Source organism: Coturnix japonica, chromosome 1 (genome assembly GCF_001577835.2).
Source record: "Coturnix japonica isolate 7356 chromosome 1, Coturnix japonica 2.1, whole genome shotgun sequence".
In the NCBI taxonomy this organism is placed as follows: Eukaryota; Metazoa; Chordata; class Aves; order Galliformes; family Phasianidae; genus Coturnix; species Coturnix japonica.
The window spans coordinates 25,898,555-25,922,809 of NC_029516.1; the positions used below are offsets into that span (position 1 = coordinate 25,898,555).

Consider the following 24,255-nt stretch of genomic DNA (forward strand, 5'->3'; position numbering starts at 1 on the left):
GCAAGACTGTCCCATATTTGATGACTAAAAGACTCTAATGTGGTGAAAATATTAAATTAGAATTCAAAATGAAATGCAAATTTTTTTGTATGTGTATGTTGATCATGCATATCAGTTAGAAGCATAAGAAACTAAAGGGTAAATTAAGACATTTCTTCTGTAGATCACAGGCAATTAAAAGTAGTTTGAGTGTATTTGGAAATAAAAATACATTAGAGAAAAGGTAGGCAGCTACTATGGAGAGATGTTTAATGCAGAAAAACCTGATACAATTCCTTAGGTTACATTGTTGTCTAGATATTTGCTGAAATACACATGTTGGATTTGACAGTGCTTTAAGCATATTTCTTATAGTAGTACCAGTTGTTGAAAAGTCATTGGCTGAATCTATTGTATTTGCAGGTTTCTAGTTGGTAAAGACAACTTGACCATTATGAATGTAACTGATAAAGATGATGGAACATATACTTGCATAGTTAATACTACTCTGGACAGTGTTTCAGCAAGTGCTGTGCTTACTGTTGTTGGTAAGAATACTCTAAAAAATTCTGATAGCAGAACTGTATTTAATTTCTGTTAAGTATGCAAACAACACTTGATTTAAATTAAAAAGCTTAAACATAGGTTTTGGTTTCTAGGATAGGTTAAAAGAAATTTCACCTACTTGCATATGTGTTTCGTTTTTAAAAATATAATAGTCTTACCCTAAAGTTTGCGTTTGAATCATCTACTTAAAAAAGGATCTGATGGCTTCAAGACATGCAGTTTCACACTGTAGAGGTTTTAATTCTATCACACCTGAGCTATCACGGTAAATTGTGAATGTCTAAGTACTTGTTATTTCAGGAATATCTTCTGCAGCTAATTTACTCTTCAGAAATACTGAGCATGTTGGACTATTCAATGATTTTCTTCTTAAATTTTTTCTCCCTGTTAACTTTTTACGATTGCAGATTTTTGTAAAATGTGTTAGTTTGCCCCTTCTCCCATTTTATCAGAATGTTTTAAATAGATGTCCTGTATGATTCCTGCCTGGTGAAGTTAAATGGAACAGAAGTTCAACCTGAGAGTTGAAATGAAGTATGCTTGTGTTTTAAAATTGTACTGTGGTCTTACGCATACCCAGGAATTACATCTATTCTACTACTTACAACCAACTCATGCTTGTTTGTATGTTTTTGTAAGATTGCTTATTTTAGTTTCTTGATCCATCTATATTGTAAAAAAAAGAATAAATTATTGTAGAACGCTTTTATCAGTTTTCAGTTTAAAATTCTCAATTACTCAAACTCAACTATTTACTCTAAATAAGTTAGCTTTTCTTTATCTCTAATTGTTATGATCTTTATCTACCTACTATATTCTGTTCCTTTGGCTACTAACTGATTAAATCCTTTATATTAATGTTCTTTTCAGCTGCTCCCCCAACTCCAGCTATCATTTACGGTAAACTAATACAAAGTTCCCTTCATCTGCCAGATATATTTCTCATTTTCCCATTAAAAAGTGCAACATCTTTCCTCCTCCCCCTTTATTTTACTTTATTTTATTGTTTTGGTGTGTGTTTGTCTATATGTTTGTTTGTTTTGTGGTTTCATCCCATTTTACCAACTATGCTGTTGGAGTGTTAGACTTCGGAATTTTACAGTGCAGGGTGCTTTGCATTTTAGAGAAGAAATGACTTTAAGTCATAAATTACTTTTAATTGAGGTTTCAGTGTGAGAATATTTTCTGATGGTGAACACTTTAATGTAAATCAGTTATATAATAAATGAAAGTTTTAGAAGGTAAAGCCATTCATTTATTGAAAGCTAATTCACTATCAAAGAACTTGTAACAGATAAATTGTAGTATGTTTTTCTTTCAATTTAATAATAACTTTCTTGGTGTGGTGTATTTATGTCATAGTTTGTTTAGATTTTACCTCATTCAAAATGGATAGGACCTTATTACTTCATTTATGATTGATGAAACTGCCAAGTAATGATTTCAAAATTAAAATACACCGAAGAATCTGTCAGTCATGTAGAGCCTTAAATTGGATATCCTACCCCCTTTAATTTGATAGCATTTGTTTCTGAATTTGGAGTTTTAAATGCTGTATAACATGCCTGAAACACTTCTGAGTGTTGAGCACAGTTATTTAGGTCCTGTCATGTGCAGAGGAAATTCTTAAGCATTCTTAAATGAACCTACTGGTTAGTCTTGATATTCATGTATCAATTCATATCATTAAATATTTTTTTTCAGTTGAAATGGACATTTACATCTTCATGCCTTATGAAGGTGTATTTTATCAACTTGTTTAATATTTCAGGATTACTAGGAAGTAAAACAACAATAAGTGTCTTAGCAGCTCAGTTTCCATTTGCACTATGCTTGCTTAGATTTCATAAGCAACATATTTGTTGTGCTTCTAGAAAAGCTTTTTTGATGTGATTTATTTATTTTCCATGTTATTCATTATTTCTATTTGTAATAGATTACATAAACTAAGCATTGTTCCATATTTCTTTTCTTCTCATTACATTTTTATATCACAGTGCAAATTCTTGTCTCCGTTCATGTTTCCAAATATGTCACTTTGTCCCCACTTTGTATCTGTTTTGTGACAATTGCATGCTAATAGTCATGAAACCGTGCTTATACAAGTCAGTAGACCTGCACTGCTGTATTTGTGGGCTTCTTTTGATTGGAATGTAAGGATTTTTTTCAAAGAGGAAACTACATATTCTTACATGATTATTTGTTTTGTGTTCGTTTGATTTACAGCTCGGCCAAATCCACCACTTGACTTGGAATTAACAGGTCAGCTAGAAAGAAGCATTGAACTCTCATGGGTACCAGGAGAAGAAAATAACAGTCCCATTACAAGTAGGTTTGTCTATGTCTATTGTAGAAGCAGATCCCAAAGAGTTAATTTTTTTTTCTTATGCAGCATGGAAGAATGGCAAATTCATCTGTTACAGTTCCCATTTATTTACATTAAAAGAATCACTGATTATCCTCTACTGCAGAGCCAAGGTAGCTCTTATTTACTGCACTGAAGTGCTGGACTTTTATTCCAGATACCTGTGCTAGCTAATGTAAAAGTTGATAGTGATGTGAGCTGTGTCTGACAAGGTTCTGTCTTATGAAAATGTAGAGAGCAAACTTGTTCATTAGTTGAATGAGTAAGAAGTTACTTATATGTCCTTTGAAAGGTGAAAGCTACTAACATCTTGCTTAAAGACTTAAATAATTCCCATGAACTTAAAATAGCAACAGTATTATTATCTTTAAAAATTATTGATCACTACTGGTAACAGAGTCCTTTATGAGAATATTAACCAGTTAGTTATTTTATTTTATTTTATTTTATTTGCTTTTCCTAGTCTAGAGATTTGAGGGAATGGGACATTCTCATGTCTCCATGAGACAGAGAAATAAATAAAGCCTTTTTTTTCTTTCTTTTTTTTTTTTGTTTTGTTTTGTTTTGTTTTTCTATTGAAATGCAATCATTCTGACTCAAGAGAGTTGATAGCAGGTGATGGTTATGTCAGGGATTTTCCAGTGTATACATTCAAATACTGAAAATTTCACTCTTCTGATTAAGTAATGCTGGTATTGATTACAGTAAATTGGATGTGTGGTTCCCTGAGAGGCTGTAAAACAAGGCATTTGCTTCATTAGTAAGGCAAATATTGTGGCTACCGTTGCCAGTTACAAAAAAACAAAACAAAACAGGGCTTTAAGATAGGACTTCATTTTGAGTGATCCTTTTACAAATGTATATGATTCATGTAGTAAAATCTGTCTTTTGGCTGATTGACTGACAGCTGAAAAAAAACCCAACATAATAATGTATAGTGTTTTTGTTTTTTGTTCTACAAATCTGTCTATCCCTGAGGTTGTATATTCTGCGCAGAATTGATTGCAATTAATAATATTCATGCAGAAAAACCTCAAGAAATCAAGTTTCTGTACATGAATTCCTTGACTTATTTTGAAGATAATGAAAAGAACACTTAAAAATCTTACTCAAGTATTGGTTCTTGGCTTTAAATAGTTATTCACTGGTCTGACTGAGAGAAATGGAATACTCACATGGTTTTAATGTTGACTACACTAATGTCATCTTGATGTAACAGGGAGCAATGTATTTGTCTGCCAAAATAGTACTTTCATATCAAAATTCCGTTCTTGTTCCACTTCCTTTCCTGTGATAGTTCAGGGGTTCCTGTTACATTAAAATCCAGTACCTAGGAGACAGCTCTTGTAAGAATGTACTGCCTGACATCTGTATTGATAACAATACCACACAGCAAAAGCACAAGTTCTTCTCTTATACCTCCATCCAGGCAGTACTTTTGAGACCCACATTACATATGTCTCCTATGTTCTTAAACTTCAGTTTTCACGATTTTTAAAAATGTTATCTGGATTACTCAGTTTTGATTAGCTCATTCAAAAATGACTACACTGATCTGGGAAGGTGTTGCAAGTTTTGACATAAAATTGGATTCAATTTCTGTTTGTAGACTTTGTGATTGAATATGAAGATGGACTACATGAGCCAGGGGTATGGCATTACCAGACGGAAGTTCCTGGATCTCAGACAACTGTACAGTTGAAGTTGTCTCCATATGTCAACTACTCATTCCGCGTGATCGCTGTCAATGAAATTGGTAGAAGTCAGCCAAGTGAACCATCTGAACAGTACCTGACAAAATCTGCAAGTAAATACGTATTCCTGTTTACTAGTGATTAATCTGTATGATGAATGGCATAGAATTTGCTTGGAATGGAAACAGCAGTCATTCTTGTTCACATATAAATACTTTGTTTTTAGACCCTGATGAAAATCCTTCTAATGTGCAAGGGATAGGCTCGGAACCTGATAATTTGGTAATAACATGGGAGGTAAGTTTGGGCTTTGTTTGTTGTTGCCACTGTAAGTAGCATTTTTATAGATATTTTTTTAAAGAAATAATGATCTACCCCAGATTTCCCTATGAGACAATAAGTGCACTGTGCATTCTTGAAAAAGGAAAAAAAAAAAAATGTAGGCATGTCCCCTGCTTCATTTTCAGGGAAAATCTGACTACGTTATCAAAGAAAAATATTTTTTCAAGGCGCCATATTTTCTTTGAGTGATTTCTATAAGATAAGCCACTAAATTGGTAATACAAGATGTTTTGCTGGCATGTAGAAAAATTTAAGTATGTAAATTGAGGTTCATCTCAAGTATACTCTTAGAATGAAATCTAATGTAAAACGTAATTCTCAGCTTTTGTCATAAGCGGAATTGCTGTGCACAATTCCTTTGAAAAAACCACTTGTGTTTCTGTCATGCCCTTGCCATCATGACAGGGGCACAAGAGAGCCACTTAAAACCCATTTCACCTCCCAGAAGAGATAAATTCTCTAGGGACACACTATTTTTAGGGAGCTGGTATAAATCTGTTTCTCCCTCTTCTTCTAAAAACTACATTTGAAAATGAAATACGTACGAAAGCCCCACTGTATGGTTGTCTGGTAATCAGCTGTAATCTTATTCAAAACTCTTAATGCAATTTTTACTAATACTGAAAAAAATCTGAACATACCTCATATAAAAAGTAAATTGGAAATTTCAGCAGTGCTTTTTTGTCCCAGAACGCAATGGTAATTTTTCAGTAAAATTCTTAATCAACAACTTTGTGACTTTAGTTTTTTTTCAGAGGCTACTGAATATTTTAAAAGCAGTTTGATTTACTCTTTTTATTTCAGTCTTTGAAAGGCTTTCAGTCTAACGGACCAGGACTCCAATACAAAGTCAGCTGGCGCCAGAAGGATGTTGATGATGAATGGACATCTGTTGTAGTTGCAAATGTGTCTAAATATATTGTGTCTGGTACACCAACTTTTGTTCCCTATGAAATAAAAGTACAGGCTTTAAATGACCTGGGATATGCACCAGAGCCATCAGAGGTTATTGGACATTCAGGGGAAGACTGTAAGTTTCCTAGTTTGACTCTGTGGCATTAATTAAAAGCAACTAAATGTTTTAAGTGGGAATTCAAAATATTAAAATATTAAAAAGGGATATATAGTCGATTTTTTCCCGTAAGTTAAAATGAAGTAAGTTGGGAATAATAAGCATTCATAAAACTCTGTAGTATGTATATAGAGATTGTTTTTTAGCACATGGGATCAATTTTTTAACCTATCTTCTCATAGGAATGTTATAAGTCATTCCAAGAAAATATTTTCATATGATGTCTGATCCTAACTCAGTACCTTTCCACACAGTGCCAATGGTTGCTCCAGGCAATGTGCAGGTTCATGTAATTAACAGCACATTGGCAAAGGTGCACTGGGACCCTGTTCCACTAAAATCTGTCCGAGGACATCTTCAAGGGTATAAAGTAAGTACAGTCAAAAGCTTGTTATTCTCATTTATTAGAATAGAGCTCTCCTGCAAGGTGAGATTGAATCCAAATTGAAGTAACTTGATATGTAAGAGAACTCCTTTCTTTTCAGAGAGCTCACAGGTTTTGCTGACACGAGCAACAGTGTTGTTAAAACTTAAATTTTGGCAAGGCTCCAATGTTGTAGTATGCCTCCTGTGACACTGTCCTTGAAGAAAAAGGAGATGTTTTTGCAGTCAAGTTTGCACACATTAAATAGATTAAAAACTTATAATAGTTTTACAGATCCTTTTTCCAAAAGGATATTTAGGGGATGAGTAGAAATAGTTTCTGTTGGAGTCTTTAGTATAATGCTATTGAGTAACTGGTTTGCAATTGTTCATCTTCTGCTGTAATATGATTAATCACATAATTCCGATGCATTAACCAATTGGTAGCTTAGTGCTGTGTCTAGAGGCCAAGGAAAAGCTCAATTTAGAGATATGGGAAATGGTGGAAGATACGGAGTATATTTGAAGGAAGCTTTTTTGTTTTGACTCTGGAGATAACTGGGTAGGTTGTGTTGGAAACAAAACACTACAATTAGAAAAGAATGGAAGACTTCAAAATAGAAAACTGGAGCAACTGGTGACCTTCATAGATCAAGGAAAATCCAGTCACAAAAGTTGCTTCAGAGTTTTTGCATTAGAAACAAATCAGAAGAAAATCAAGAATTGAAACTTGTTAAGTATGATAGATGGGCTGTGGAGTGGATGTTGGAATGAGAGGAGACATTGACCTACCCTGCAACAACAGTAGAAAATAAGAAACTACTTATTCACTCATCTGTAAGTAGACTAATAAATATTTCCACCAGAATAGACAAGTTACACAGCCTGAACCTTGTGAGACAGACTATTTTGAACTACTTCTGTTTAAATGAAAAGAGAAAAATAAATGTTTGAATACTGACAGAAGGAAAGAATATTTGGAACAAAAGAAATGCACATCACACTTATAAACTGGAGGACTGGAATTCAAAAGCATCCAGTGCTTTCACCCTTCAAATGCCATGGATGCCAATGCATCCAGTGTTTTCACTCTTCAAAGGCTTGTTTACAGGGAGTTGTCATAATCCCAGGTTTTCTGTCCTGTATTCGTACTCTTCTCTTTCCATTAGCCTAAGAAGTTAGTCATGCCATGGTACCTTTTGTTTAGTGTGTTAGTCCTTCTCTGCATCTGATATGTTTGTTGGGTTTTTTGTTTTGTTTTGTTTTGTTTTGAAACTAAAATAAGTTAGGCAACAGTCATAAATAAAACAAGACTACAGGACTGACAGCTGACCTGGCCACTGAGTAATTTTGCTTTAATAGCTAGGACAAATAAGACAATGGCATATCCTTGAATAAATTGCAGATACAGCAAAAGTTTCTTAAATAATTTTTGCAGATACAACTAAATCAAGCTAAAACTAGACAAGGCATGACATGTCCTAAGACTCAAAGAATAGTTCGTTACTGATAGAAAGCTTTCTCTGAAGATGTACTGAAAACTTGTCGTGGGTGCAGATTTTGCTTTATGTGTGTTAGTTACTGAAATAGATTATAAAGTATATAATCATATCTTTTTAAACACTTCAGAAAAACCCTGCTGGCAAACTCAGGCTTTGCTAAGAAATAAAATTATTTTAGATGTTAGCCCAACATGCTCATTGCATTAGGGGTGCCTTTCTTAGTAAAAAGAAGGGAATTTCTCAAAAAAGCCATGTTATGAAGACAAATGGATGAACACAGCAGGAAGGTAAATAACTAGCAGCAGTTTGTGCTGCACTGCTCATATTTTGCTATTTTATTTTATTATTTATTATTGGATATTCTATGGTACTATGAAGCAGTTCAAACTGAAGAAAAAACTTCAGTGTTGCTGCTGCTGCCATTTTTTCCTGTTATTCTTATAAATTCAGTGGTTATTCAATAAAGGAAGCAAAAAAAAAAAATAATAAAATGATGCAATGTCATTTAGTGCCATATTATTCTTCTAGATCACTGCTTATCAAGCCCAGCTTCAATTTCAGCCTAGATCACCCAACTCTAATAATGTACTTTTGAAATGAACCGTACCTCATGAGTCTCAATACTAGCAGTACCAGCAAATCATGCTTTTCTGAACTTATAAACAGCTTTCTGCACTAGATGGTAGAGTTAGAGGATGAGAGCTAGCAGCATTGGAGAACATTAACTCTAGCCATGCAAAACATCATGGCCCTTAACAGGAACTGGAGTGAAATGGAAGGTAACTAGCATTAGAAAGATAGTTTTAGTGTAACATGTCTTCATAAGAAATCCAGTTGGGCCTTGTATAGCCTAACAATTCCCTTTTACGAATTCAAATGTGAAATCAAAGCTTCCTTAATTAAATAGGTGTTATACATTTGTCAAAAATAAAACCAGAAATTTACTCACTTGTACTGTTTTATCAGTTTTAATGTCTGTTTTTTTTGTGCATGAAAATTATGCTGTGAAAGATGAAGAGTCATGCACTAGCAGGTGATATTCCAACTTTGTAGGGGCAAATGTTAATGTCTTTCCAGAAATTATGGTAGACTCATTGTGGTAAAGACTCTGCAGTCAAGGAGATACCAGTATTTACCTGTGAAGCTCATCTGCAGTTTCTTAGAAACAATTTCAGCAAAATGGACGTAAGAATCAGCAGTGTGCTCTGATCCTTATATCATATAAAAGGAGGAAAAGTTCTCTTGTCCATACATGGATTATTGTATGACTGTAACTTGAGAGGCCTTTCATGATCTGTGTGTTTTTCCAGCCTAGAAAATGTCAGGGTTTTTCCTTTTCAAATTAAGAACATCTATTGGGCCTTCACATCACAGGGAATATACCTGTATGGTCACGGTAAAATCATCTAATTGTGTAACAAGATGGCAAGGCTGCTTTGAAAGCTGTGTAGACTCCTTACTGCAAGTATAGATTATATGAACTTAGATGCCAACTTGAGAATAATCTAATATGAAGGCTGTTCCAAAACAGAATTTGGATCAAACTGGCTTTGATTATGAGCAGGACTGGTGGATGTTAATCTTCACCCAGCCATGTAGGCACAACTGTCTGGATGAGATTTACCCCTGGATCTCTGTGCTGCTTCTCAGGATAGCCGAACTGAGGCCAATGGGATTAGGTTCAACAGGATCAAGTACTGCATCCTGCACTTTGGCCACAATAACTCGTGGCAGCGCTTCAGGCTTGAGGCAGAGTGGCTGGAAGACTGTGTAGAGGAAATGGATCTGGAAATATTGATCTGTGCTTGGCTGAACATGAGCCGGCAGTGTGCCCAGGTGGGCAAGAAAGCCAATGGCATCCCGGCTTGCATCAGTAATAGTGTGGCCAGCAGAAGCAGGGAAGTCATTATGCCTCTGTACTCAGCATTGGTGAGGCTGCAACTTGATTACTGTGTTCAGTACAAGAAAAAGGCATTGAGGCTTTGGAGTATGTCCAGAGAAGGGCAATGAAGCTGCTGAGGGGTCTGGAGCACAAGTCTTATGAGGAGCAGCTGAAGGAACTGGCATTATTTAGTCTGGAGAAGAGAAGGCTCAAGGGTGACCTTTATGCTCTCTACAACTGCCTGAAAGGAGGCTGTGGTGAGGTCAGGGTTCAACCTCTTCTACTGCTTAACTAGTGATAGGATGGGAGGGAATGGCTTCAAGTTGTACCTGGGGAAGTTCAGGTTGGATATTAGGAAAACTTTCATTTCCAAAAGAGTGGTCAGGCGCTGGAATGGGCTGGGGGTGTTCAAGAAACACTGAGATGTTGAACTGAGGGACATGTTTTAGTGGGAAATATTGGTGGTAGGTAGATGGTTGGACTGGATGATCTTGGAGGTCTTTTCCTACCTTGGTGGTTCTGTGATTCTCACCTGAGTTTATTTAAATTGTAGATACTCTTACATATATCATTCATGAATATGCATGGAAAAGCTTAACTTGTGCATAATTGGAATACTTCTATACTCACTGTAAATTTTCTTTTGTCTTTAGGTTTACTACTGGAAAGTACAGAGTCTATCCAGAAGGAGTAAGCGACACGTAGAAAAAAAGATCTTGACTTTTAGGGGAAACAAGACTTTTGGAATGTTACCAGGGCTAGAGCCCTATAGTTCTTACAAGCTGAATGTTAGAGTTGTTAATGGTAAAGGAGAAGGACCAGCGAGCCCAGACAAAGTATTTAAAACTCCTGAAGGAGGTACGAAAGGAGAATAAAGTCAGATGTTATGTATTCAACAATAGAACACTGAGGATACGATTGCTGAATTTGTATCTCAGATATCATAAAATAATAATATGGTTCAATATTGTAATATTCTTAATAATTCATGAGCTGTTTTAAGTTCATCTACTTTGTGTTTACCATATATTCCTCTTAAAAGTTCCTAGCTCACCCTCCTTTTTGAAGATTACTAATCCAACACTGGACTCTCTGACTCTTGAGTGGGGTTCACCTACCCATCCAAATGGTGTATTGACATCATACATACTGAAGTTTCAGCCAAGTAAGTTTATGTTGTATATATTGCTCTACCTTTGACGATATGTTCATCAAACAGCAAATCATTTTTTAAAAATAATGTTAAACTTATTCTGATTTAAAAAGATATGAATGTACTATAGATGTCTTGTCTGAAAAAGATCAATAGATTTTGACAATATATCTGATCCTATTTGAATAATTCTTCTTGTTCAAGTACAAGTTTAGCACCTTTCCATTAGTTTTTTTTCCTCAAACCATGCTTCACAGGAAAATAGAGGTGAAGACCCACAGATAATCAGCAGCCAAATCAGAAGCACTTATAAGTCCTATGCTGACTGCAGAGAAATTATCACCAGTGGTAGATCAAAATAAATCTAATTATATTGTCATCTGCTTTTCAATTTTCACAGTATTCTAATTTTAAAATAAAAAATATCAGCAAGTACACTGGGAATTGGGAATTACATGTGCATGGAACATCTTAAGGGAGATTGTTTTCTTTCACTTACCATATTCCACTGTTCCTTGACATTAGGTAGAAGACACTTCAGCATGTTTATTTCTAAGCATGCTGAATTTATTTCTAAGCAGTTCATTCAGAGTTTCATAGATCTTAATGATGTGTACTTCAGAAGTGTTTAAATTCAGTTGATGTACACATAGTGCCTTGTATTCAGGTACTTTACTTACGAGAATGGAACTTTAGCTTAAGAAACTTATAGGTGTTTCCCATTTCCCCATTGAATTTTTGTCCCTTTTGTAGATCCTTTTTAGACAAAGGTACATTTCTTTGGAAGATGTATATTATCACTGATATAACCTGAATTGAGCAATGCATCAGGCAAACAAATACAAAAAAAAAGTTAAGCCTGTTTTAACACAAAGATAATGTGATTTTCCTAACTAATTCTGTTGTTTTTTTCCTTTTATTTTTCTTGCACTAACAGTTAACAACACTCATGAATTAGGTCCTTTGGTTGAGATAAGAATTCCTGCCAACGAGAGCAGCTTGATATTAAAGAATTTAAATTACAGCACACGCTACAAGTTTTATTTTAATGCACAAACATCAGTTGGATCAGGAAGTCCGATAACTGAGGAAGCAGTAACAATTATGGATGAAGGTAAGATGGGTATGTATAAAGAAACCCCACTGAGTTTAAAAAAGACTAGCAATTTGGATAAAAATATTACTACTGCCTTCCATTAGGGAAATAGTCCTCGGTAAAAAATTCTCCAGGGCTCTTTTTAACTGTGTTATATACTAATGAAATACTATATATAGTTTTTAAGAAAAGATGTGCAAGTTTCCCTATTCACCCAAATGAGGTGTGAAGCCTCTCCTTTCATACTAAATTCACAAGATCTAAGCCTATGGCTTTCTGGGCTTCAAAATTTCATGTAACTTCACATCCTAAGGGATCTTCCTCCATTCACCTGTTGTATTTGAGTCACCTGCTTGGGTCATGGAGAATAATAATGAAATAATGAAGCTTTACGATTCACTGAGGAAATTTATTCTCTCTTGGTGTCTGCAACAGCTTTTTTAATGCCTGTTTTTTTCTATTTTCCCATAGAGCTGAAACAAAAAATACAACTTCATAAGGTTGCAGAAATAAATTTATTGTCTGTGGCCCATGTAACTGGTGACACTGTGTATTTAAATACTGTTTGATCCCACAACTATTGCTTTTATGTTTGTAACTATTCTACATCTGGGATTTTGGCAGACATTTAGTCGAAGATGTTATTTATTATTTATTTAAATATGAAAGCTCAAAAATTAAAAGTAATTTCAAGTGACAGGAAATGTGTGGGGAAGCCCTTTATGATTTTGCACATCTCGGTGTTAAAGTTCTACTTTGATGCCATCTTTTCATGTAGTTTTATGTTTAGTGAAATTGCAATTTATTTCAGTTGCTTTAAATGAGTTGGTATGCAATATAATTTTTCTAATAGTGTATTAAGGTTGCATATGAACTTCATGTATTTTAGACCATGAGTCTTAACAAGCATGACCAATGAAATTTAGGAAATGCATGTATATTAATTTTTGTCATTTAGTAGTGTGTCCATGTACAGCATAAGTGGATTGTTTCTAATTTATTTGAATTAATACATTTTTTCTAGACTGCATGCTTTTCTGGTTTATAATAAAATAAGATATGTATGTTCCCTTTGGTGTTTTACCTAATTATATAGTGTTCCTATTCTTGTTTTCCTCCATTTAAGCCGGTATTCTTCGTCCTGCCGTAGGTGCAGGCAAAGGTAAAATAAAACTGCATGATTTGTTAATGTGTGGGTTTTGCAGTGCTTAAAATGGGGAAATTGCAGGGGTCAGGACATAAAATCTTCAACTGCACCTCATTATACAGAGTATTAATCAGTGCTGGAAGAAAATATTTCTGTCTAAAAAAAAATAAAAAATAAAGGGAATACAGAATGCTTATTAATACCTTTCATCTGCTTATTTTGCCACAGACTTCCAGGGGAATTCATTAGCTTTGCTTCAGCGAAGTCTAATTATTTCTGAACACTTAGCAGATGTATCTCGCGGTCATAAATATTCAGGGTCCAGGTGCACTAGCACTGATGAGCTGGAGTAGAAAAAAACAGCACATCTACAAAGGAGGTTTTTACTGCTTGTGCCCTGTGCGTTTTTTGTTTTAAGAAAGTAGGTGCTCTCTCTTTCTCACTGGTGATTAATGCTATCCATTTGACCACGTTTATTTCATTTACAACCAACTATGCACAGGAGACAGATGAGTGACAATACTTTCTGTGCACTTCTCAGTTCAAGCATCAGATTGAATATAGAGGCAGGTGACTTCCTGTTCTCTTAGGTTCACAAATCCTGTGAGAGAATGCTTGAAGTGAGTGGAACGTAGCACGATCCTTATTCTTGGATTCAGTAATACTCGGTTCTTTATAATGCTATTCTTCTTTCAAACAAGGTATTCTTCACTCAATTTTTATGAATAAGGTGTTTGTACACCTATGTGTCATCACAGGAGTGTCATTAACACATAAAAACATCCGTGTTTCAGATTCTCAGACCATAAAAATCCCAAGTCAAAATCTCTATGAAAATTTATATCATTTTTTACAAACTTGGAAGAGACAGCAATAATTGTTTTATGTATATTTTCTTTCCACTTGTTGATTAGGCGTTTTAACAATGATATGACTATGAAAATAGCCACTCATTCATTTCATTCAGTCAGTATGGAAAAGTCAGACTATGTTTATATGCATGCAGTTGTGCATTTATATATTGCACGTATACATGTATATATAAATGCTTTCTAATATCAGATGCACTTCTGGTAGGTTATGGAGTAGATTTATTTTAACGACAATTCTTTATTACTGTTTTTCAGTCTAGTTATAGCTTGGAGGCAGCACAGTTTGGAACAATGAAACTGGCTTGTAGTCCTGGACACAGCCACAGAAATGTAAATTAAGTTCTCATTATTTATAGCTGAGCACAAAAACTCATGCAAGGAAAAATAGATTCTCTGTGTGAAATTGCAGTCTAATTATAGCTGTTCCACCGTCTGTGGCTATCAGAAAGCATCTTATTTGTATGATCAGCTGGAGCAGCTCACATTTCAGAGCTGTCATCTCAGATTCTCCAAAAACTTAAGCAGATGGCTTTGTTCAGTTTCATGCTGTTTATGGTTTCAAAGTTTTCACATATCCCTGTTGCATCTAAGTCTCACAATTGCAAAGAAAACTTCAGAACTGCAAACAGGACAGAGCTAAAGCCATAACATCTGTTAGGATATCTGAGTTGCACCAGCTTTGAGATAAATGTTCTCAGTGGTTACTCACATTAACACGATTAACTGTTTCACTGTTAGGAAGGAAAAAGAGGATCAAATTAGCAAGATCAAGTGCCAAATTATTTGATCCTGTCTGTGGGTGGATTTGGAAAACAGAAATCCTCTGCCCACACAAGAAATAGTGAATTTTTACTCCTCCATTAAGTGAAGAAGGGCCTATTAGTAGATACAGTACTTATTGATGGGTTTCACAGCCAAGCCAAGGAGAATGTGAAATATAGGTATTGTCTTCTATCAAAAAGAGCACCTCAACTTTCATTTTGAATTGAGTTACCAGAAAAAATGCATTCAGTCTTTCAATTTGAACACTTCTAACATGGAAGTTGAGAAAACAGTAGGTCCCAGATTCAGACAGCCTAAATTGCAAGGAGAATTTTGAACTGTGTGTTTTCTACTGGGCAGCTGCCCCAGCTGGTCAGTCAGAGGCATTGGACACAAGATCCTAGAGGGATTCAAAATGTCTAAACCTGGAAGACGTGTACAGTGTGGGACTTATTTCACTTCCCAGAGTATAGGTATTGTGTGGTGGAAAATAATGCTACAGTAATTCTAAGGATTCAGGGATGTTACTGTAGACCTGAAATGTATTTGCTGTCTTTTGCAATCTTTCTAGACAGTCGGGGCCCTTTATTGCACTGTAGTCTTTTATCATTAAAAAGAAAAAAAACAACAAACAAAACTGCTTACAGCTCCCCTTTCAACATTTGTCTAATCTGAGTTTATCTGATTGTAATGACTGTGCTAGTGTTAAGTGTTTTAAAGTATTTTCTAGATTGGTAAGTTTTAAAACAAGCCTTTCTACCTTTTCCCCATAAGTTAACATAACGATTTCAGAAGAAAAGAAAAAAGGTCAAAGATAAGAGATGGGATAAAGGAATATTTTAATTTTTCTGATTCATTTACTGAACAGATAAGTACATAACACTGTAGGAAATGAGAGGCAATATAGAGAAGAATTTGTCTCCTAGCAATGAAGGCACCATCCTAATCAGAATGTTTATTGGACAAATAGTGTCATTGCATCAAACAGAGAAAATCCCAGGGATCTTAGTGAATTACAAGGCCTGAAGTTTTATTCGCCTCTAAAGGGAAACTTAACAAGGAGATTTGTGTCACTATTGCAGAAGCTCAGATGAGTAAATCATTAAAGAGATTATTTTATTGTGAATAAGCAAGCTACTGTGTTGTACAATTTATACTCAATATGGTTTGTGCTGCCTTTTTTCCTTGTTAATAGTGCAGTACTATGTGTGGCATTTTTAATCAATTTATGGCATTACAAAGAAAGATTGTTTATCTTTTTAGTAAATTATTCTAAGTTTGTGTCTGAAAACTGCCTAAAACACCACACATTATACCCAGTGTTACGTAAGCAGTGAACATTGGTGTTGCCATCTGTTAGTTGGCATCTACATCTAACAACACATGAGGTATGAGAGGAAATTAGGAAATAAGAACCTGATTAGCTATAAAATAAATAAAATAGAAGCAGCTGGAATCCTTCCCACCATCTTCCATGAGAAATTTTAAATAAATGGACTATGCAGGAAGGAAAAGAGTATAAGTTAACATGAGTTAACTGCTGGTTAACATGAGCAGTCAGAGGGACTCGTTATGTTGTTTGCCAAAGTGTAGGGAGTCTCACCATGTAATTACATGCTTGTGTCAACATTTAGCAAGGCTTCTTGTTTCACTTTTCAGTTTCTCTTTAATACAGTTCACATCTTTAACTTAAAAGCAAATTATTGTGCTCTGTGTGCACACAGACATTGATAACTGGCAGTCCTGAACTGCAGCAAAAGTGAACTTTCTTTGAAATGAATGCTTCCTGTTAATGTGGTGCTTCTGTCTGGTCTGCCTTCTTTATATGAACTTTGCATCTCAAGAATTACTGATTGAAATACTTTTGTGAAAGGAAGAAAACAAGTAGAGCCTCTGAGTCTGAAACTTTTCTTCTAAGTCTCTAGTTTGTAGTTCTTTAGTCTAGGCTAGAAATCATTCTCAGCTGGGCTTATATCTGATGTATTTTTAGAAGATAGGATCTTCTCAATTTTCTTTGTTCCATAAAAAATGCTGTTGTTTAACTCATTTTCCCTGCCCGCTGTCTGTTTTATCTCCCTTTTTGAATCATTTCTCATCATGTTTCTATATTTTTCCATAACAAATTCAAGCTCTTTTTTCTCTTCACATGATTTACAGTGTTTTTGTATGGCTTCTTAAGCCACTCTCTGTGGCCTGCTCCATGGTACATACAGGTGATTCTTTTATTTTAGACTGCTAAACAGTACTACTGTATTGTCCTCTTATAAGTATACCATGAAAAATGCCTACACTATGGGTACTAGAGTAGAGAAAACAATGATTGTTTCAATGTAAAAATTCCTGCAGATACCTTCAGCTTTGTAGACCTAAGAGGAAGTCTATTCATGCTTGAGGTTTATCAGTGAAACTATTTTGTGCATTTCTTCTTTGTCTTTTGTATGTCTTACACTGTATGAAGCTGCCTGCAATGGCTTGAATAGCCTCAGAAGTGACTAATGCCTGTCGCTCAGTGCCAGAAATGGAATTCACTCCTTTTGTTATACTAAGGCTTGAATTTCCTATTCTAAAAGTTGTAGGTTAAAAAGCAAATAAAAGCAAACCCCTTATGTACTTGTCTTACAGCTTCTGAAAGAATCTGTCACCCTTTTTCTTCACCTTTTCTTGTGTGTTTGTGTCAGGGGAACATCCTTCGAGTTTAGTTTTCACTTTGTATGTGCATTTCAGTTAATTCTTTGTGACACATTGCTTGATTGCTCTTCCATTTTGATGAGTCCTCACATGCGTTTTTATCACATATCAGCCATTTCTTCCAGGAAATCTAGTGAATCCTGTGAAACTTCCTAAAGTTTAATAACCTGGGAGATTATTTAATTTACTTTTCTGATAAACTAAATCTTCAGAGACAGTATCTATTCTGTTGTTAAGATCCTTTCTTATCTCTTATCACAAATTACTAAATTCCATTAAGTTTGCAGTCCGAGGTTAACTGTGTTGTTTGGATGAACTCTGTTTCGGGAAGGCTGTAAGATTAAATACCTCTTTCAAAATAAAGAAACAATAACAGCAACAAAAAACCCACATTAGTATTAATTTGAAAGGACGAGTAAGCATTACTTTGAGCCTAGGCCTTTCTCAACATTGGAAATTACTTGAATGCCATATTTCACTACAGGAGTGAAGTAGTACTCAGAGAGGCTGGCAAATATTTGCATTAAATAGTGGGGTTAAAATAGATCAGTTGAACAGAGGAATCGAACAAGAGAAAACAGCTTAAGTATGTGAACAAAATCTTTGCAGCAACTTCTTGAGAGTGGGCACGTTTTATTTTCTGGTACAGATGAAGTCACTGGAATTCGGCCACTTTTGTCTTTCATGAGACTAAGATTTTCTCTGTAGTGTTTCATGGTATTTTCAGAATTATTTTTTTATGCTGTTTCTGATAGGAAAAAAAAATAATCAAGCAGGATCAAAATGTTAGTGGAAAACAGAATAAGGCATTTTCATTGAAGAGTAATTTCATGCCACTGAGGACCATCTCCTTTGGTTTTGCACTAAACTATTTTATTATATTTTTATTGGTATTATGCAAATGAAAATACTTATGTCCCTTTGTAATGAGTGTAATTAGAAAAGAAAAAAATTAAGTTACAAGCAAAGATGTGACTAATTAGAAGATGCTGAAGAGAAACATATTTCTTTTCACAGATGTGGGGTTTGCACGTGTCTGTGCAGAGTACTATTGTCCAATAGTACTTTTATTATTTTATTTGTCCAATAAAATGCTGTATTTTAACCTGCACAGCTTCTTGAATTAGCATTCCAGTGACTGAGTTCTTCACACCAGAATATTTTGATATTTGCTTTCCAGTATGTAATGGTTTGATGTCTGAAGGTGCAGTGAATCCTTAATGGCAAAGAAGGTGATTTTAGAAATGTTCCATAAAAGTGAGGGTCTCAGCACAATCATTCTTCCATTTGTTTTCAAATACATGCATATCACTTAGCCATTTCATATTTTAACAAGTAAAACTAATCAAATCCTGCATGAGTGTAAAGTGTGCATGTGTTATTCATTTAACAGGTAAGGTTTTACTGTGTTATTTAAATGTTTCTTTCTGATGTGAAGTGTTTTTACTGTTTATTTTTTTCTTTCCTACTCCCTCTGATGGTGAAGGATACTCAGAAATCCTTTTTGCAACCTCCCCAGTCATGCATACTGTCCGTCCAACTTTCTATAAGGGTATTGTGTTCCTTTCTTATCATTATCAATGCAATAAAGAAAAAGTCCTATAAAGGGTTTGCAGTTGAGGCATTTATGGTCAGTTCTGTGACAAGCAGAGTAAAGGGAGGTGTGTGCCACTTTCCTGCCTCCATTCTCTCCTACCATTTCCTGTTACCCCGACAATGTTCCTGCTTTTCAACTGTCTGCATTTTACTTCTTGGTGAATAGAAATAGTGTTCTCTGAGACTTTGGCAATTAGGTATTTTAAAGTGTTTGGCACTGCTCACAAGAGTATATGGATTTTACTTTCTAATTTCAGTGTAGTAACTACCTAGGATTGAATTATCATGCATGCTATTTAGTTGCTAATTTCCAATAATGGAAGCAATGACAAGTGTACTGTACTTTCCCTGTATGTGATATAAATCAGCATAGTAACTTCTTAAAATATTTTATTTTTAATGTATGAAGTCACAATTTCATATTCTGCTTTGTTTTTCTATTGTATATTCAGTGCAACCACTTTATCCAAGGATCAGAAATGTTACAACAGCTGCTGCTGAGACCTATGCCAATATCAGTTGGGAGTATGAGGGACCAGATCATGCCAACTTTTATGTTGAATATGGTGTAGCAGGCAGTAAGAAGTCATTTCATTAAATTACATTAAGTGTTCAGATATACTTTCAAAGATTTTTAAGTGGTCCTAAATGGATCCAGTATCAAAGATAGCTCCTAAATGTTTAGAATTTTTGTGTTTTGTTTTGTTTTTTAACTGGATCGGGAGCTCAAATAATTTTCATTAGAGATAATATCAACATGTAGTAGTCTTTTTGGTGATTAGACAGAAAATCAGCCTTTGTTCCTTTGTATTATCTTATAAATTATTGTGAACGCAAACTTCTAAGAAAGGAGATTGCTTGAAATTGGTTATGATGCAGTAATTATATGTGTGAAAGTATGAATTTGTACATTAAAATGGGATGTAACTGTTCTCCTAAGTTATGTCCAATTCAGGAAAAAAAAAAAAAATAAAAAAAATCAATAAAAACAGTCTTCTTTGTTAAATTAAACCTTAAGACAAGGTATCTACCAACTTGCATGCTTTTCTTGGCATAAAATAGGTTTTAATCTTTGAGAATGCTTCTAACGATTGAAATACAGATAATTGCCTAATAAAAACAAGATATTTCTATTCAATTACTCTGTCCTTCTGAAGTTAGGACTAAAGGTGATCAATCTGAAAATAAGAATATAAATGCATCTTTCTGGATATTACCCTAAGAAGTAGCTAAGACTACTGGGAAAATAAGATAATGATCAGAAAGTATGGTCTGTTCAGAATACGGCATAAAACTTCTGTGCTAAAGTAAATGTTAACTGAAGCTACAGAAGTGTAATCTAATTAAATGATTAAAATCTATTTTAATGTGTTTTATAATTGCAAGTTCAATAGGCCTTTAAAGAAAATAAATGAAAATATTTCTATAGTACAGTGGAACAAAAGTTTAAAATAGCTTCATAATTAACTTACAGTGTCTTAGTTCATATATTGCATGCAATATATTATTTGAAGTCATAATTTTATACAGTTTTATTACCTTCTGACATAATTTTTGTCAGCCAGTCCATAGCTTAGTCAAGTAACTGTTTATAGTATTATGTCTAGAAACTTTCAGTAACACATAGAAAATTAAGATTCCAATATGTTGTTTTCCTAAAATTTTTGTAGGCAAAGAAGATTGGAAAAAAGAAATTGTAAATGGTTCTCGAAGCTTCTTTGTGTTAAAGGGTTTAACACCAGGAACAGCATATAAAGTCCGAGTTGGTGCTGAGGGCCTGTCTGGTTTTAGGAGTTCAGAGGATCTGTTTGAGACAGGTCCAGGTGAGGCACACCGTACCAATTCTGTATCATAGTCAGAATTTCAATAGACCACATGCTGAAACGTTGAACTGCTTCTAGCTAAGACATGTTGTAGCTAGCATCTTTGTTTGTTCTTTTCTTTAGAGCAATATTGAATTGTTTTTTAAACTCCTAGATGTGCTAGCACATTTCATATCTAGATTATGAATGTTTTCATCCTTTCAGTTCACTGTACTCTCTGCTCTTTATATTAGAGACAAGATATTGTTCACACTCCATCTGTGTGCTGTGCACTGTAGATGACCTATTCCATTTATTTCTAATTAATATTACTAGACTGTTGTATTTAAATAATGTGTACATTACTATATACTTTTAAATCTAACAATTTGCATATCAGATTTAATACAAAAAAAAAGTTAAAATGAATGTTTAATCAGAAGTGAATAATTCAATGTTTTATATAATTGAAACTGCTCTTATGAGATTTTTACTTACAAATTTTTGTTTTCCCATTTTATACTAGTTTTATAAATATTTTGATTTTGCAAACTGTGTTTTGTGTAAGTCAGTAAAACTACTTAAGTTCCATATCATTATAGTGGAAGTCATTGAAGAGGAGTGCAGTGGTAATTTTTTCATAAGCAAATCAGTAATGCTTGTTCATTTCACTTGGAGGAGAAGCTCTGTGGGAAGTTTTTTTTATGTTAATGCTGAATATGTTGTCGTCACAGCATGTTCTCGGTCAGCTATTATTATTTATTTGTATTTGCTGCTCATTCCAAGCATTTTGATCCATGCACAGTTATTTAACTGTAGCATCACCAGTTCCAGACTGTTATGATTTAAGAAAGTAGTTTAAATATGACAATATGTTTGAACAATATGTAATAATTACGAGTCAACAAAGTAAATAATGAATATACCAGTTTGAATGTGAACGCTTTCTGAAATCATATACTTTTTTTTTTTTTTTTTTTTTGCTATGTTTTGTTCAATTTCTGTTCACAGTTTATTATGTTACAGGAAAGCTTTGAAAATACAGTGCTGAATAATAGTGCCAAACAAATGTGTATGGGCTAAGCAGAGAGTTTATTTGTGCCAGGGACAACAACTGGTATAAATGGCAATGGGCAGAATTTTATGCAAATACACAAAAAACAAAGCCTGAAGCAGCAGTAAAGAAGGGATCGAGCCTGTAGTGTAACTTAAAGCAAGCAGAATGGAAACCTCCCCAGAAGCATCTTTTTGAACAAGTCATACTGAACTAGTGTATAAGGGATTCTGTACATAACTCTGAGTGAACCTTGGCTCATGTCTAAGGAAGAAGGGGATTTAAAGGGAGTTTAAAGACACTGTTTTATGCATATACTGCACTGTTTGTGATTCTTGATTTACTGTTTTACATAGCAAGAAGAAAAGATTATCAGAAGTAGTCAGTATGGATGTACCAAAGAGAAACTATGCTTGACCAATCTAATCTTCTATGATGTCAAGACTGGAGGGATGAGCAGTGTATGTTATCTACATTGACTTCAGCAAGTCTTTTGGCATTGTCACCCTAAACTTCCTTGTGGGTTAGTTCAGTAAGTATGGGATAGATGAGTAGACAGTGAGATGAGCTGAGAACTGGCTGACTAACAGTGTTCAGTAGGTTGCAGTCTGCAGCAGAGTCTAGTTAGAGAGCCCTCTATATGGGCTATAGTTAGTGGTGATCCCCAAGAGTCAGTACTAGGTCCATTCTTGTTCAACATCTTAATCAATGACCTGGATGAAGGAACAGAGTTACAGCACCCTTAGCAAGGTTGCTGACAATGCAAAGCTGGGAGCAGTGATTAACACACCAGAAGGCTATGCTGTCATTCAGCAAGACCTGAACAGGAAGGAGAGTTGGGTGGAGGGGTGTGTTATGAAGTTCAACAAGGGCAAGTGCAGTCTTAAACCTGGGGATGAATAACTGCATGCATCAGTACAGGTTAGGGGCTGACCTGCTGTAAAGTTGCTCTGCAGAGAAGGACCTGGATGTCCTGGTGAGCAATAGGTTGACTATGAGCCAGCAGTGCATCCTTGTGACTGAGAAGGCCAGTGGTATCCTGGGCTGCATGAAAAAGAGCATGGCCTGCAGGTTTGAGGGAGGTGAACCTTCTCCTCTACTCTGACCTGATGAGGCCTGGAGTACTGTGTCCAGTTCTGGACTCCTCAATTCAAGAAAGACAGGGATCTCATAGAAAGGGGGTTCACAAAGATGATTAAGGACTTAGTCTCCCTTATGAGGGAAGTCTGAGGGGTGTGCAACTTGGAGAAGACTGAGGGTATGTTATCAATGCTTATAATTATCGAAAGGAAAGGTATCAAGAGGATGGGACCAAGATCTTTTCAGTAGTGCTCAGTGTGGTAACAGGCACAAACTGGCACACAAGAAATTCCGTGTGAACGTAAGAAAGAACTTCTTTACTTTGGCAGAGCACTAGAACAGGCTGCCCAGAGAAGTGGTGGAACCTTCTTCTCTGGAGGTATTCAAAAGCCACCTACTCTAGGGAACCTGCTTTAGCAGGAGATTGGACTCAATGATCATCTCTATAATTCTGTGATTCTGTGTGATTTCTTGAAGGAAAAATGTATGTCACACTATCTTTAATCTAGATCATACTTTTAAACATTGCAAACAGTTAAGTACATAGCAAGAAAAATATTGGAGTATGGAATGCTTCCTTAATTAGTAAAACAACTGCAATATTTGGCATATTGCCACATTTAATTTTTTAGTAAGTTTTCCTACAGAACACCTTCATAGTGCATGTTTTGTCTTTTTAAGCATACCAGTAGCGTACTGCATTCACATCTGCATTATCAGTTCAGCAGCACTAAATGCCTTTCTGCCTGTGGCAGATAGTTTCTTAGAGTTCATAGGAAATTCTGTGCCATTTTTGAAGTTGCTCTGAGGTCCAGAAACATTTTCTTACTGGATATACAGTAAGTTAAAGAGTACAGGAAGCTGCATAAGTAAGTTTTAATCTATGCTTTTTCCCATCTATCATAAATATTTTTATGCATGAGTTGTTTTGCTTGTTGCTTTTTTTTTATTACATTTGAATGTTAAATGTGCTTTCGCATTTTGCTACAGTATTTATTATACAACCTTTAATGCCTTATTATAAATGCATATGTAAAACACTCCAAATAATTTTGACCTCAGTAAGAAAACAAAATTTATATTACTTCAATTTGCAATTCAGAGGAAGATTGCCTTTGTCATTTTGTTTAAGATTGTCCTTTGTATTGATATTGATATTTATATATTTACAGTATATAGGGTATAAATATGTATATGTATAAAGGCTGTGTGTATATGTCTATATACATGACTTTCAAA

The 24,255-nt window shown here is 34.9% G+C and overlaps 1 protein-coding gene across 50 annotated transcripts in view; it reads left to right on the forward strand.

The window, feature by feature from the left end:
- The window catches only part of NRCAM (neuronal cell adhesion molecule), a 137,676-nt gene that overhangs the window by 97,737 nt on the left and 15,684 nt on the right, over positions 1 to 24,255 (forward strand). For 9 of the 50 annotated variants that reach the window (XM_015854431.2, XM_015854438.2, XM_015854276.2 and 6 more), the window contains 14 exons: positions 403 to 527; positions 1,417 to 1,446; positions 2,773 to 2,874; positions 4,521 to 4,718; positions 4,832 to 4,902; positions 5,752 to 5,977; positions 6,274 to 6,389; positions 10,420 to 10,624; positions 10,809 to 10,931; positions 11,857 to 12,042; positions 13,142 to 13,177; positions 18,971 to 19,036; positions 19,533 to 19,658; positions 20,751 to 20,903. In XM_015854431.2, the coding sequence (XP_015709917.1) occupies positions 403 to 527; positions 1,417 to 1,446; positions 2,773 to 2,874; positions 4,521 to 4,718; positions 4,832 to 4,902; positions 5,752 to 5,977; positions 6,274 to 6,389; positions 10,420 to 10,624; positions 10,809 to 10,931; positions 11,857 to 12,042; positions 13,142 to 13,177; positions 18,971 to 19,036; positions 19,533 to 19,658; positions 20,751 to 20,903 (1,763 nt within the window). The remainder of the gene's footprint in view (positions 1 to 402; positions 528 to 1,416; positions 1,447 to 2,772; positions 2,875 to 4,520; positions 4,719 to 4,831; positions 4,903 to 5,751; positions 5,978 to 6,273; positions 6,390 to 10,419; positions 10,625 to 10,808; positions 10,932 to 11,856; positions 12,043 to 13,141; positions 13,178 to 18,970; positions 19,037 to 19,532; positions 19,659 to 20,750; positions 20,904 to 24,255) is intronic. The other 41 variants (XM_015854469.2, XM_032443104.1, XM_015854396.2 and 38 more) reach the window with 14 other exon arrangements.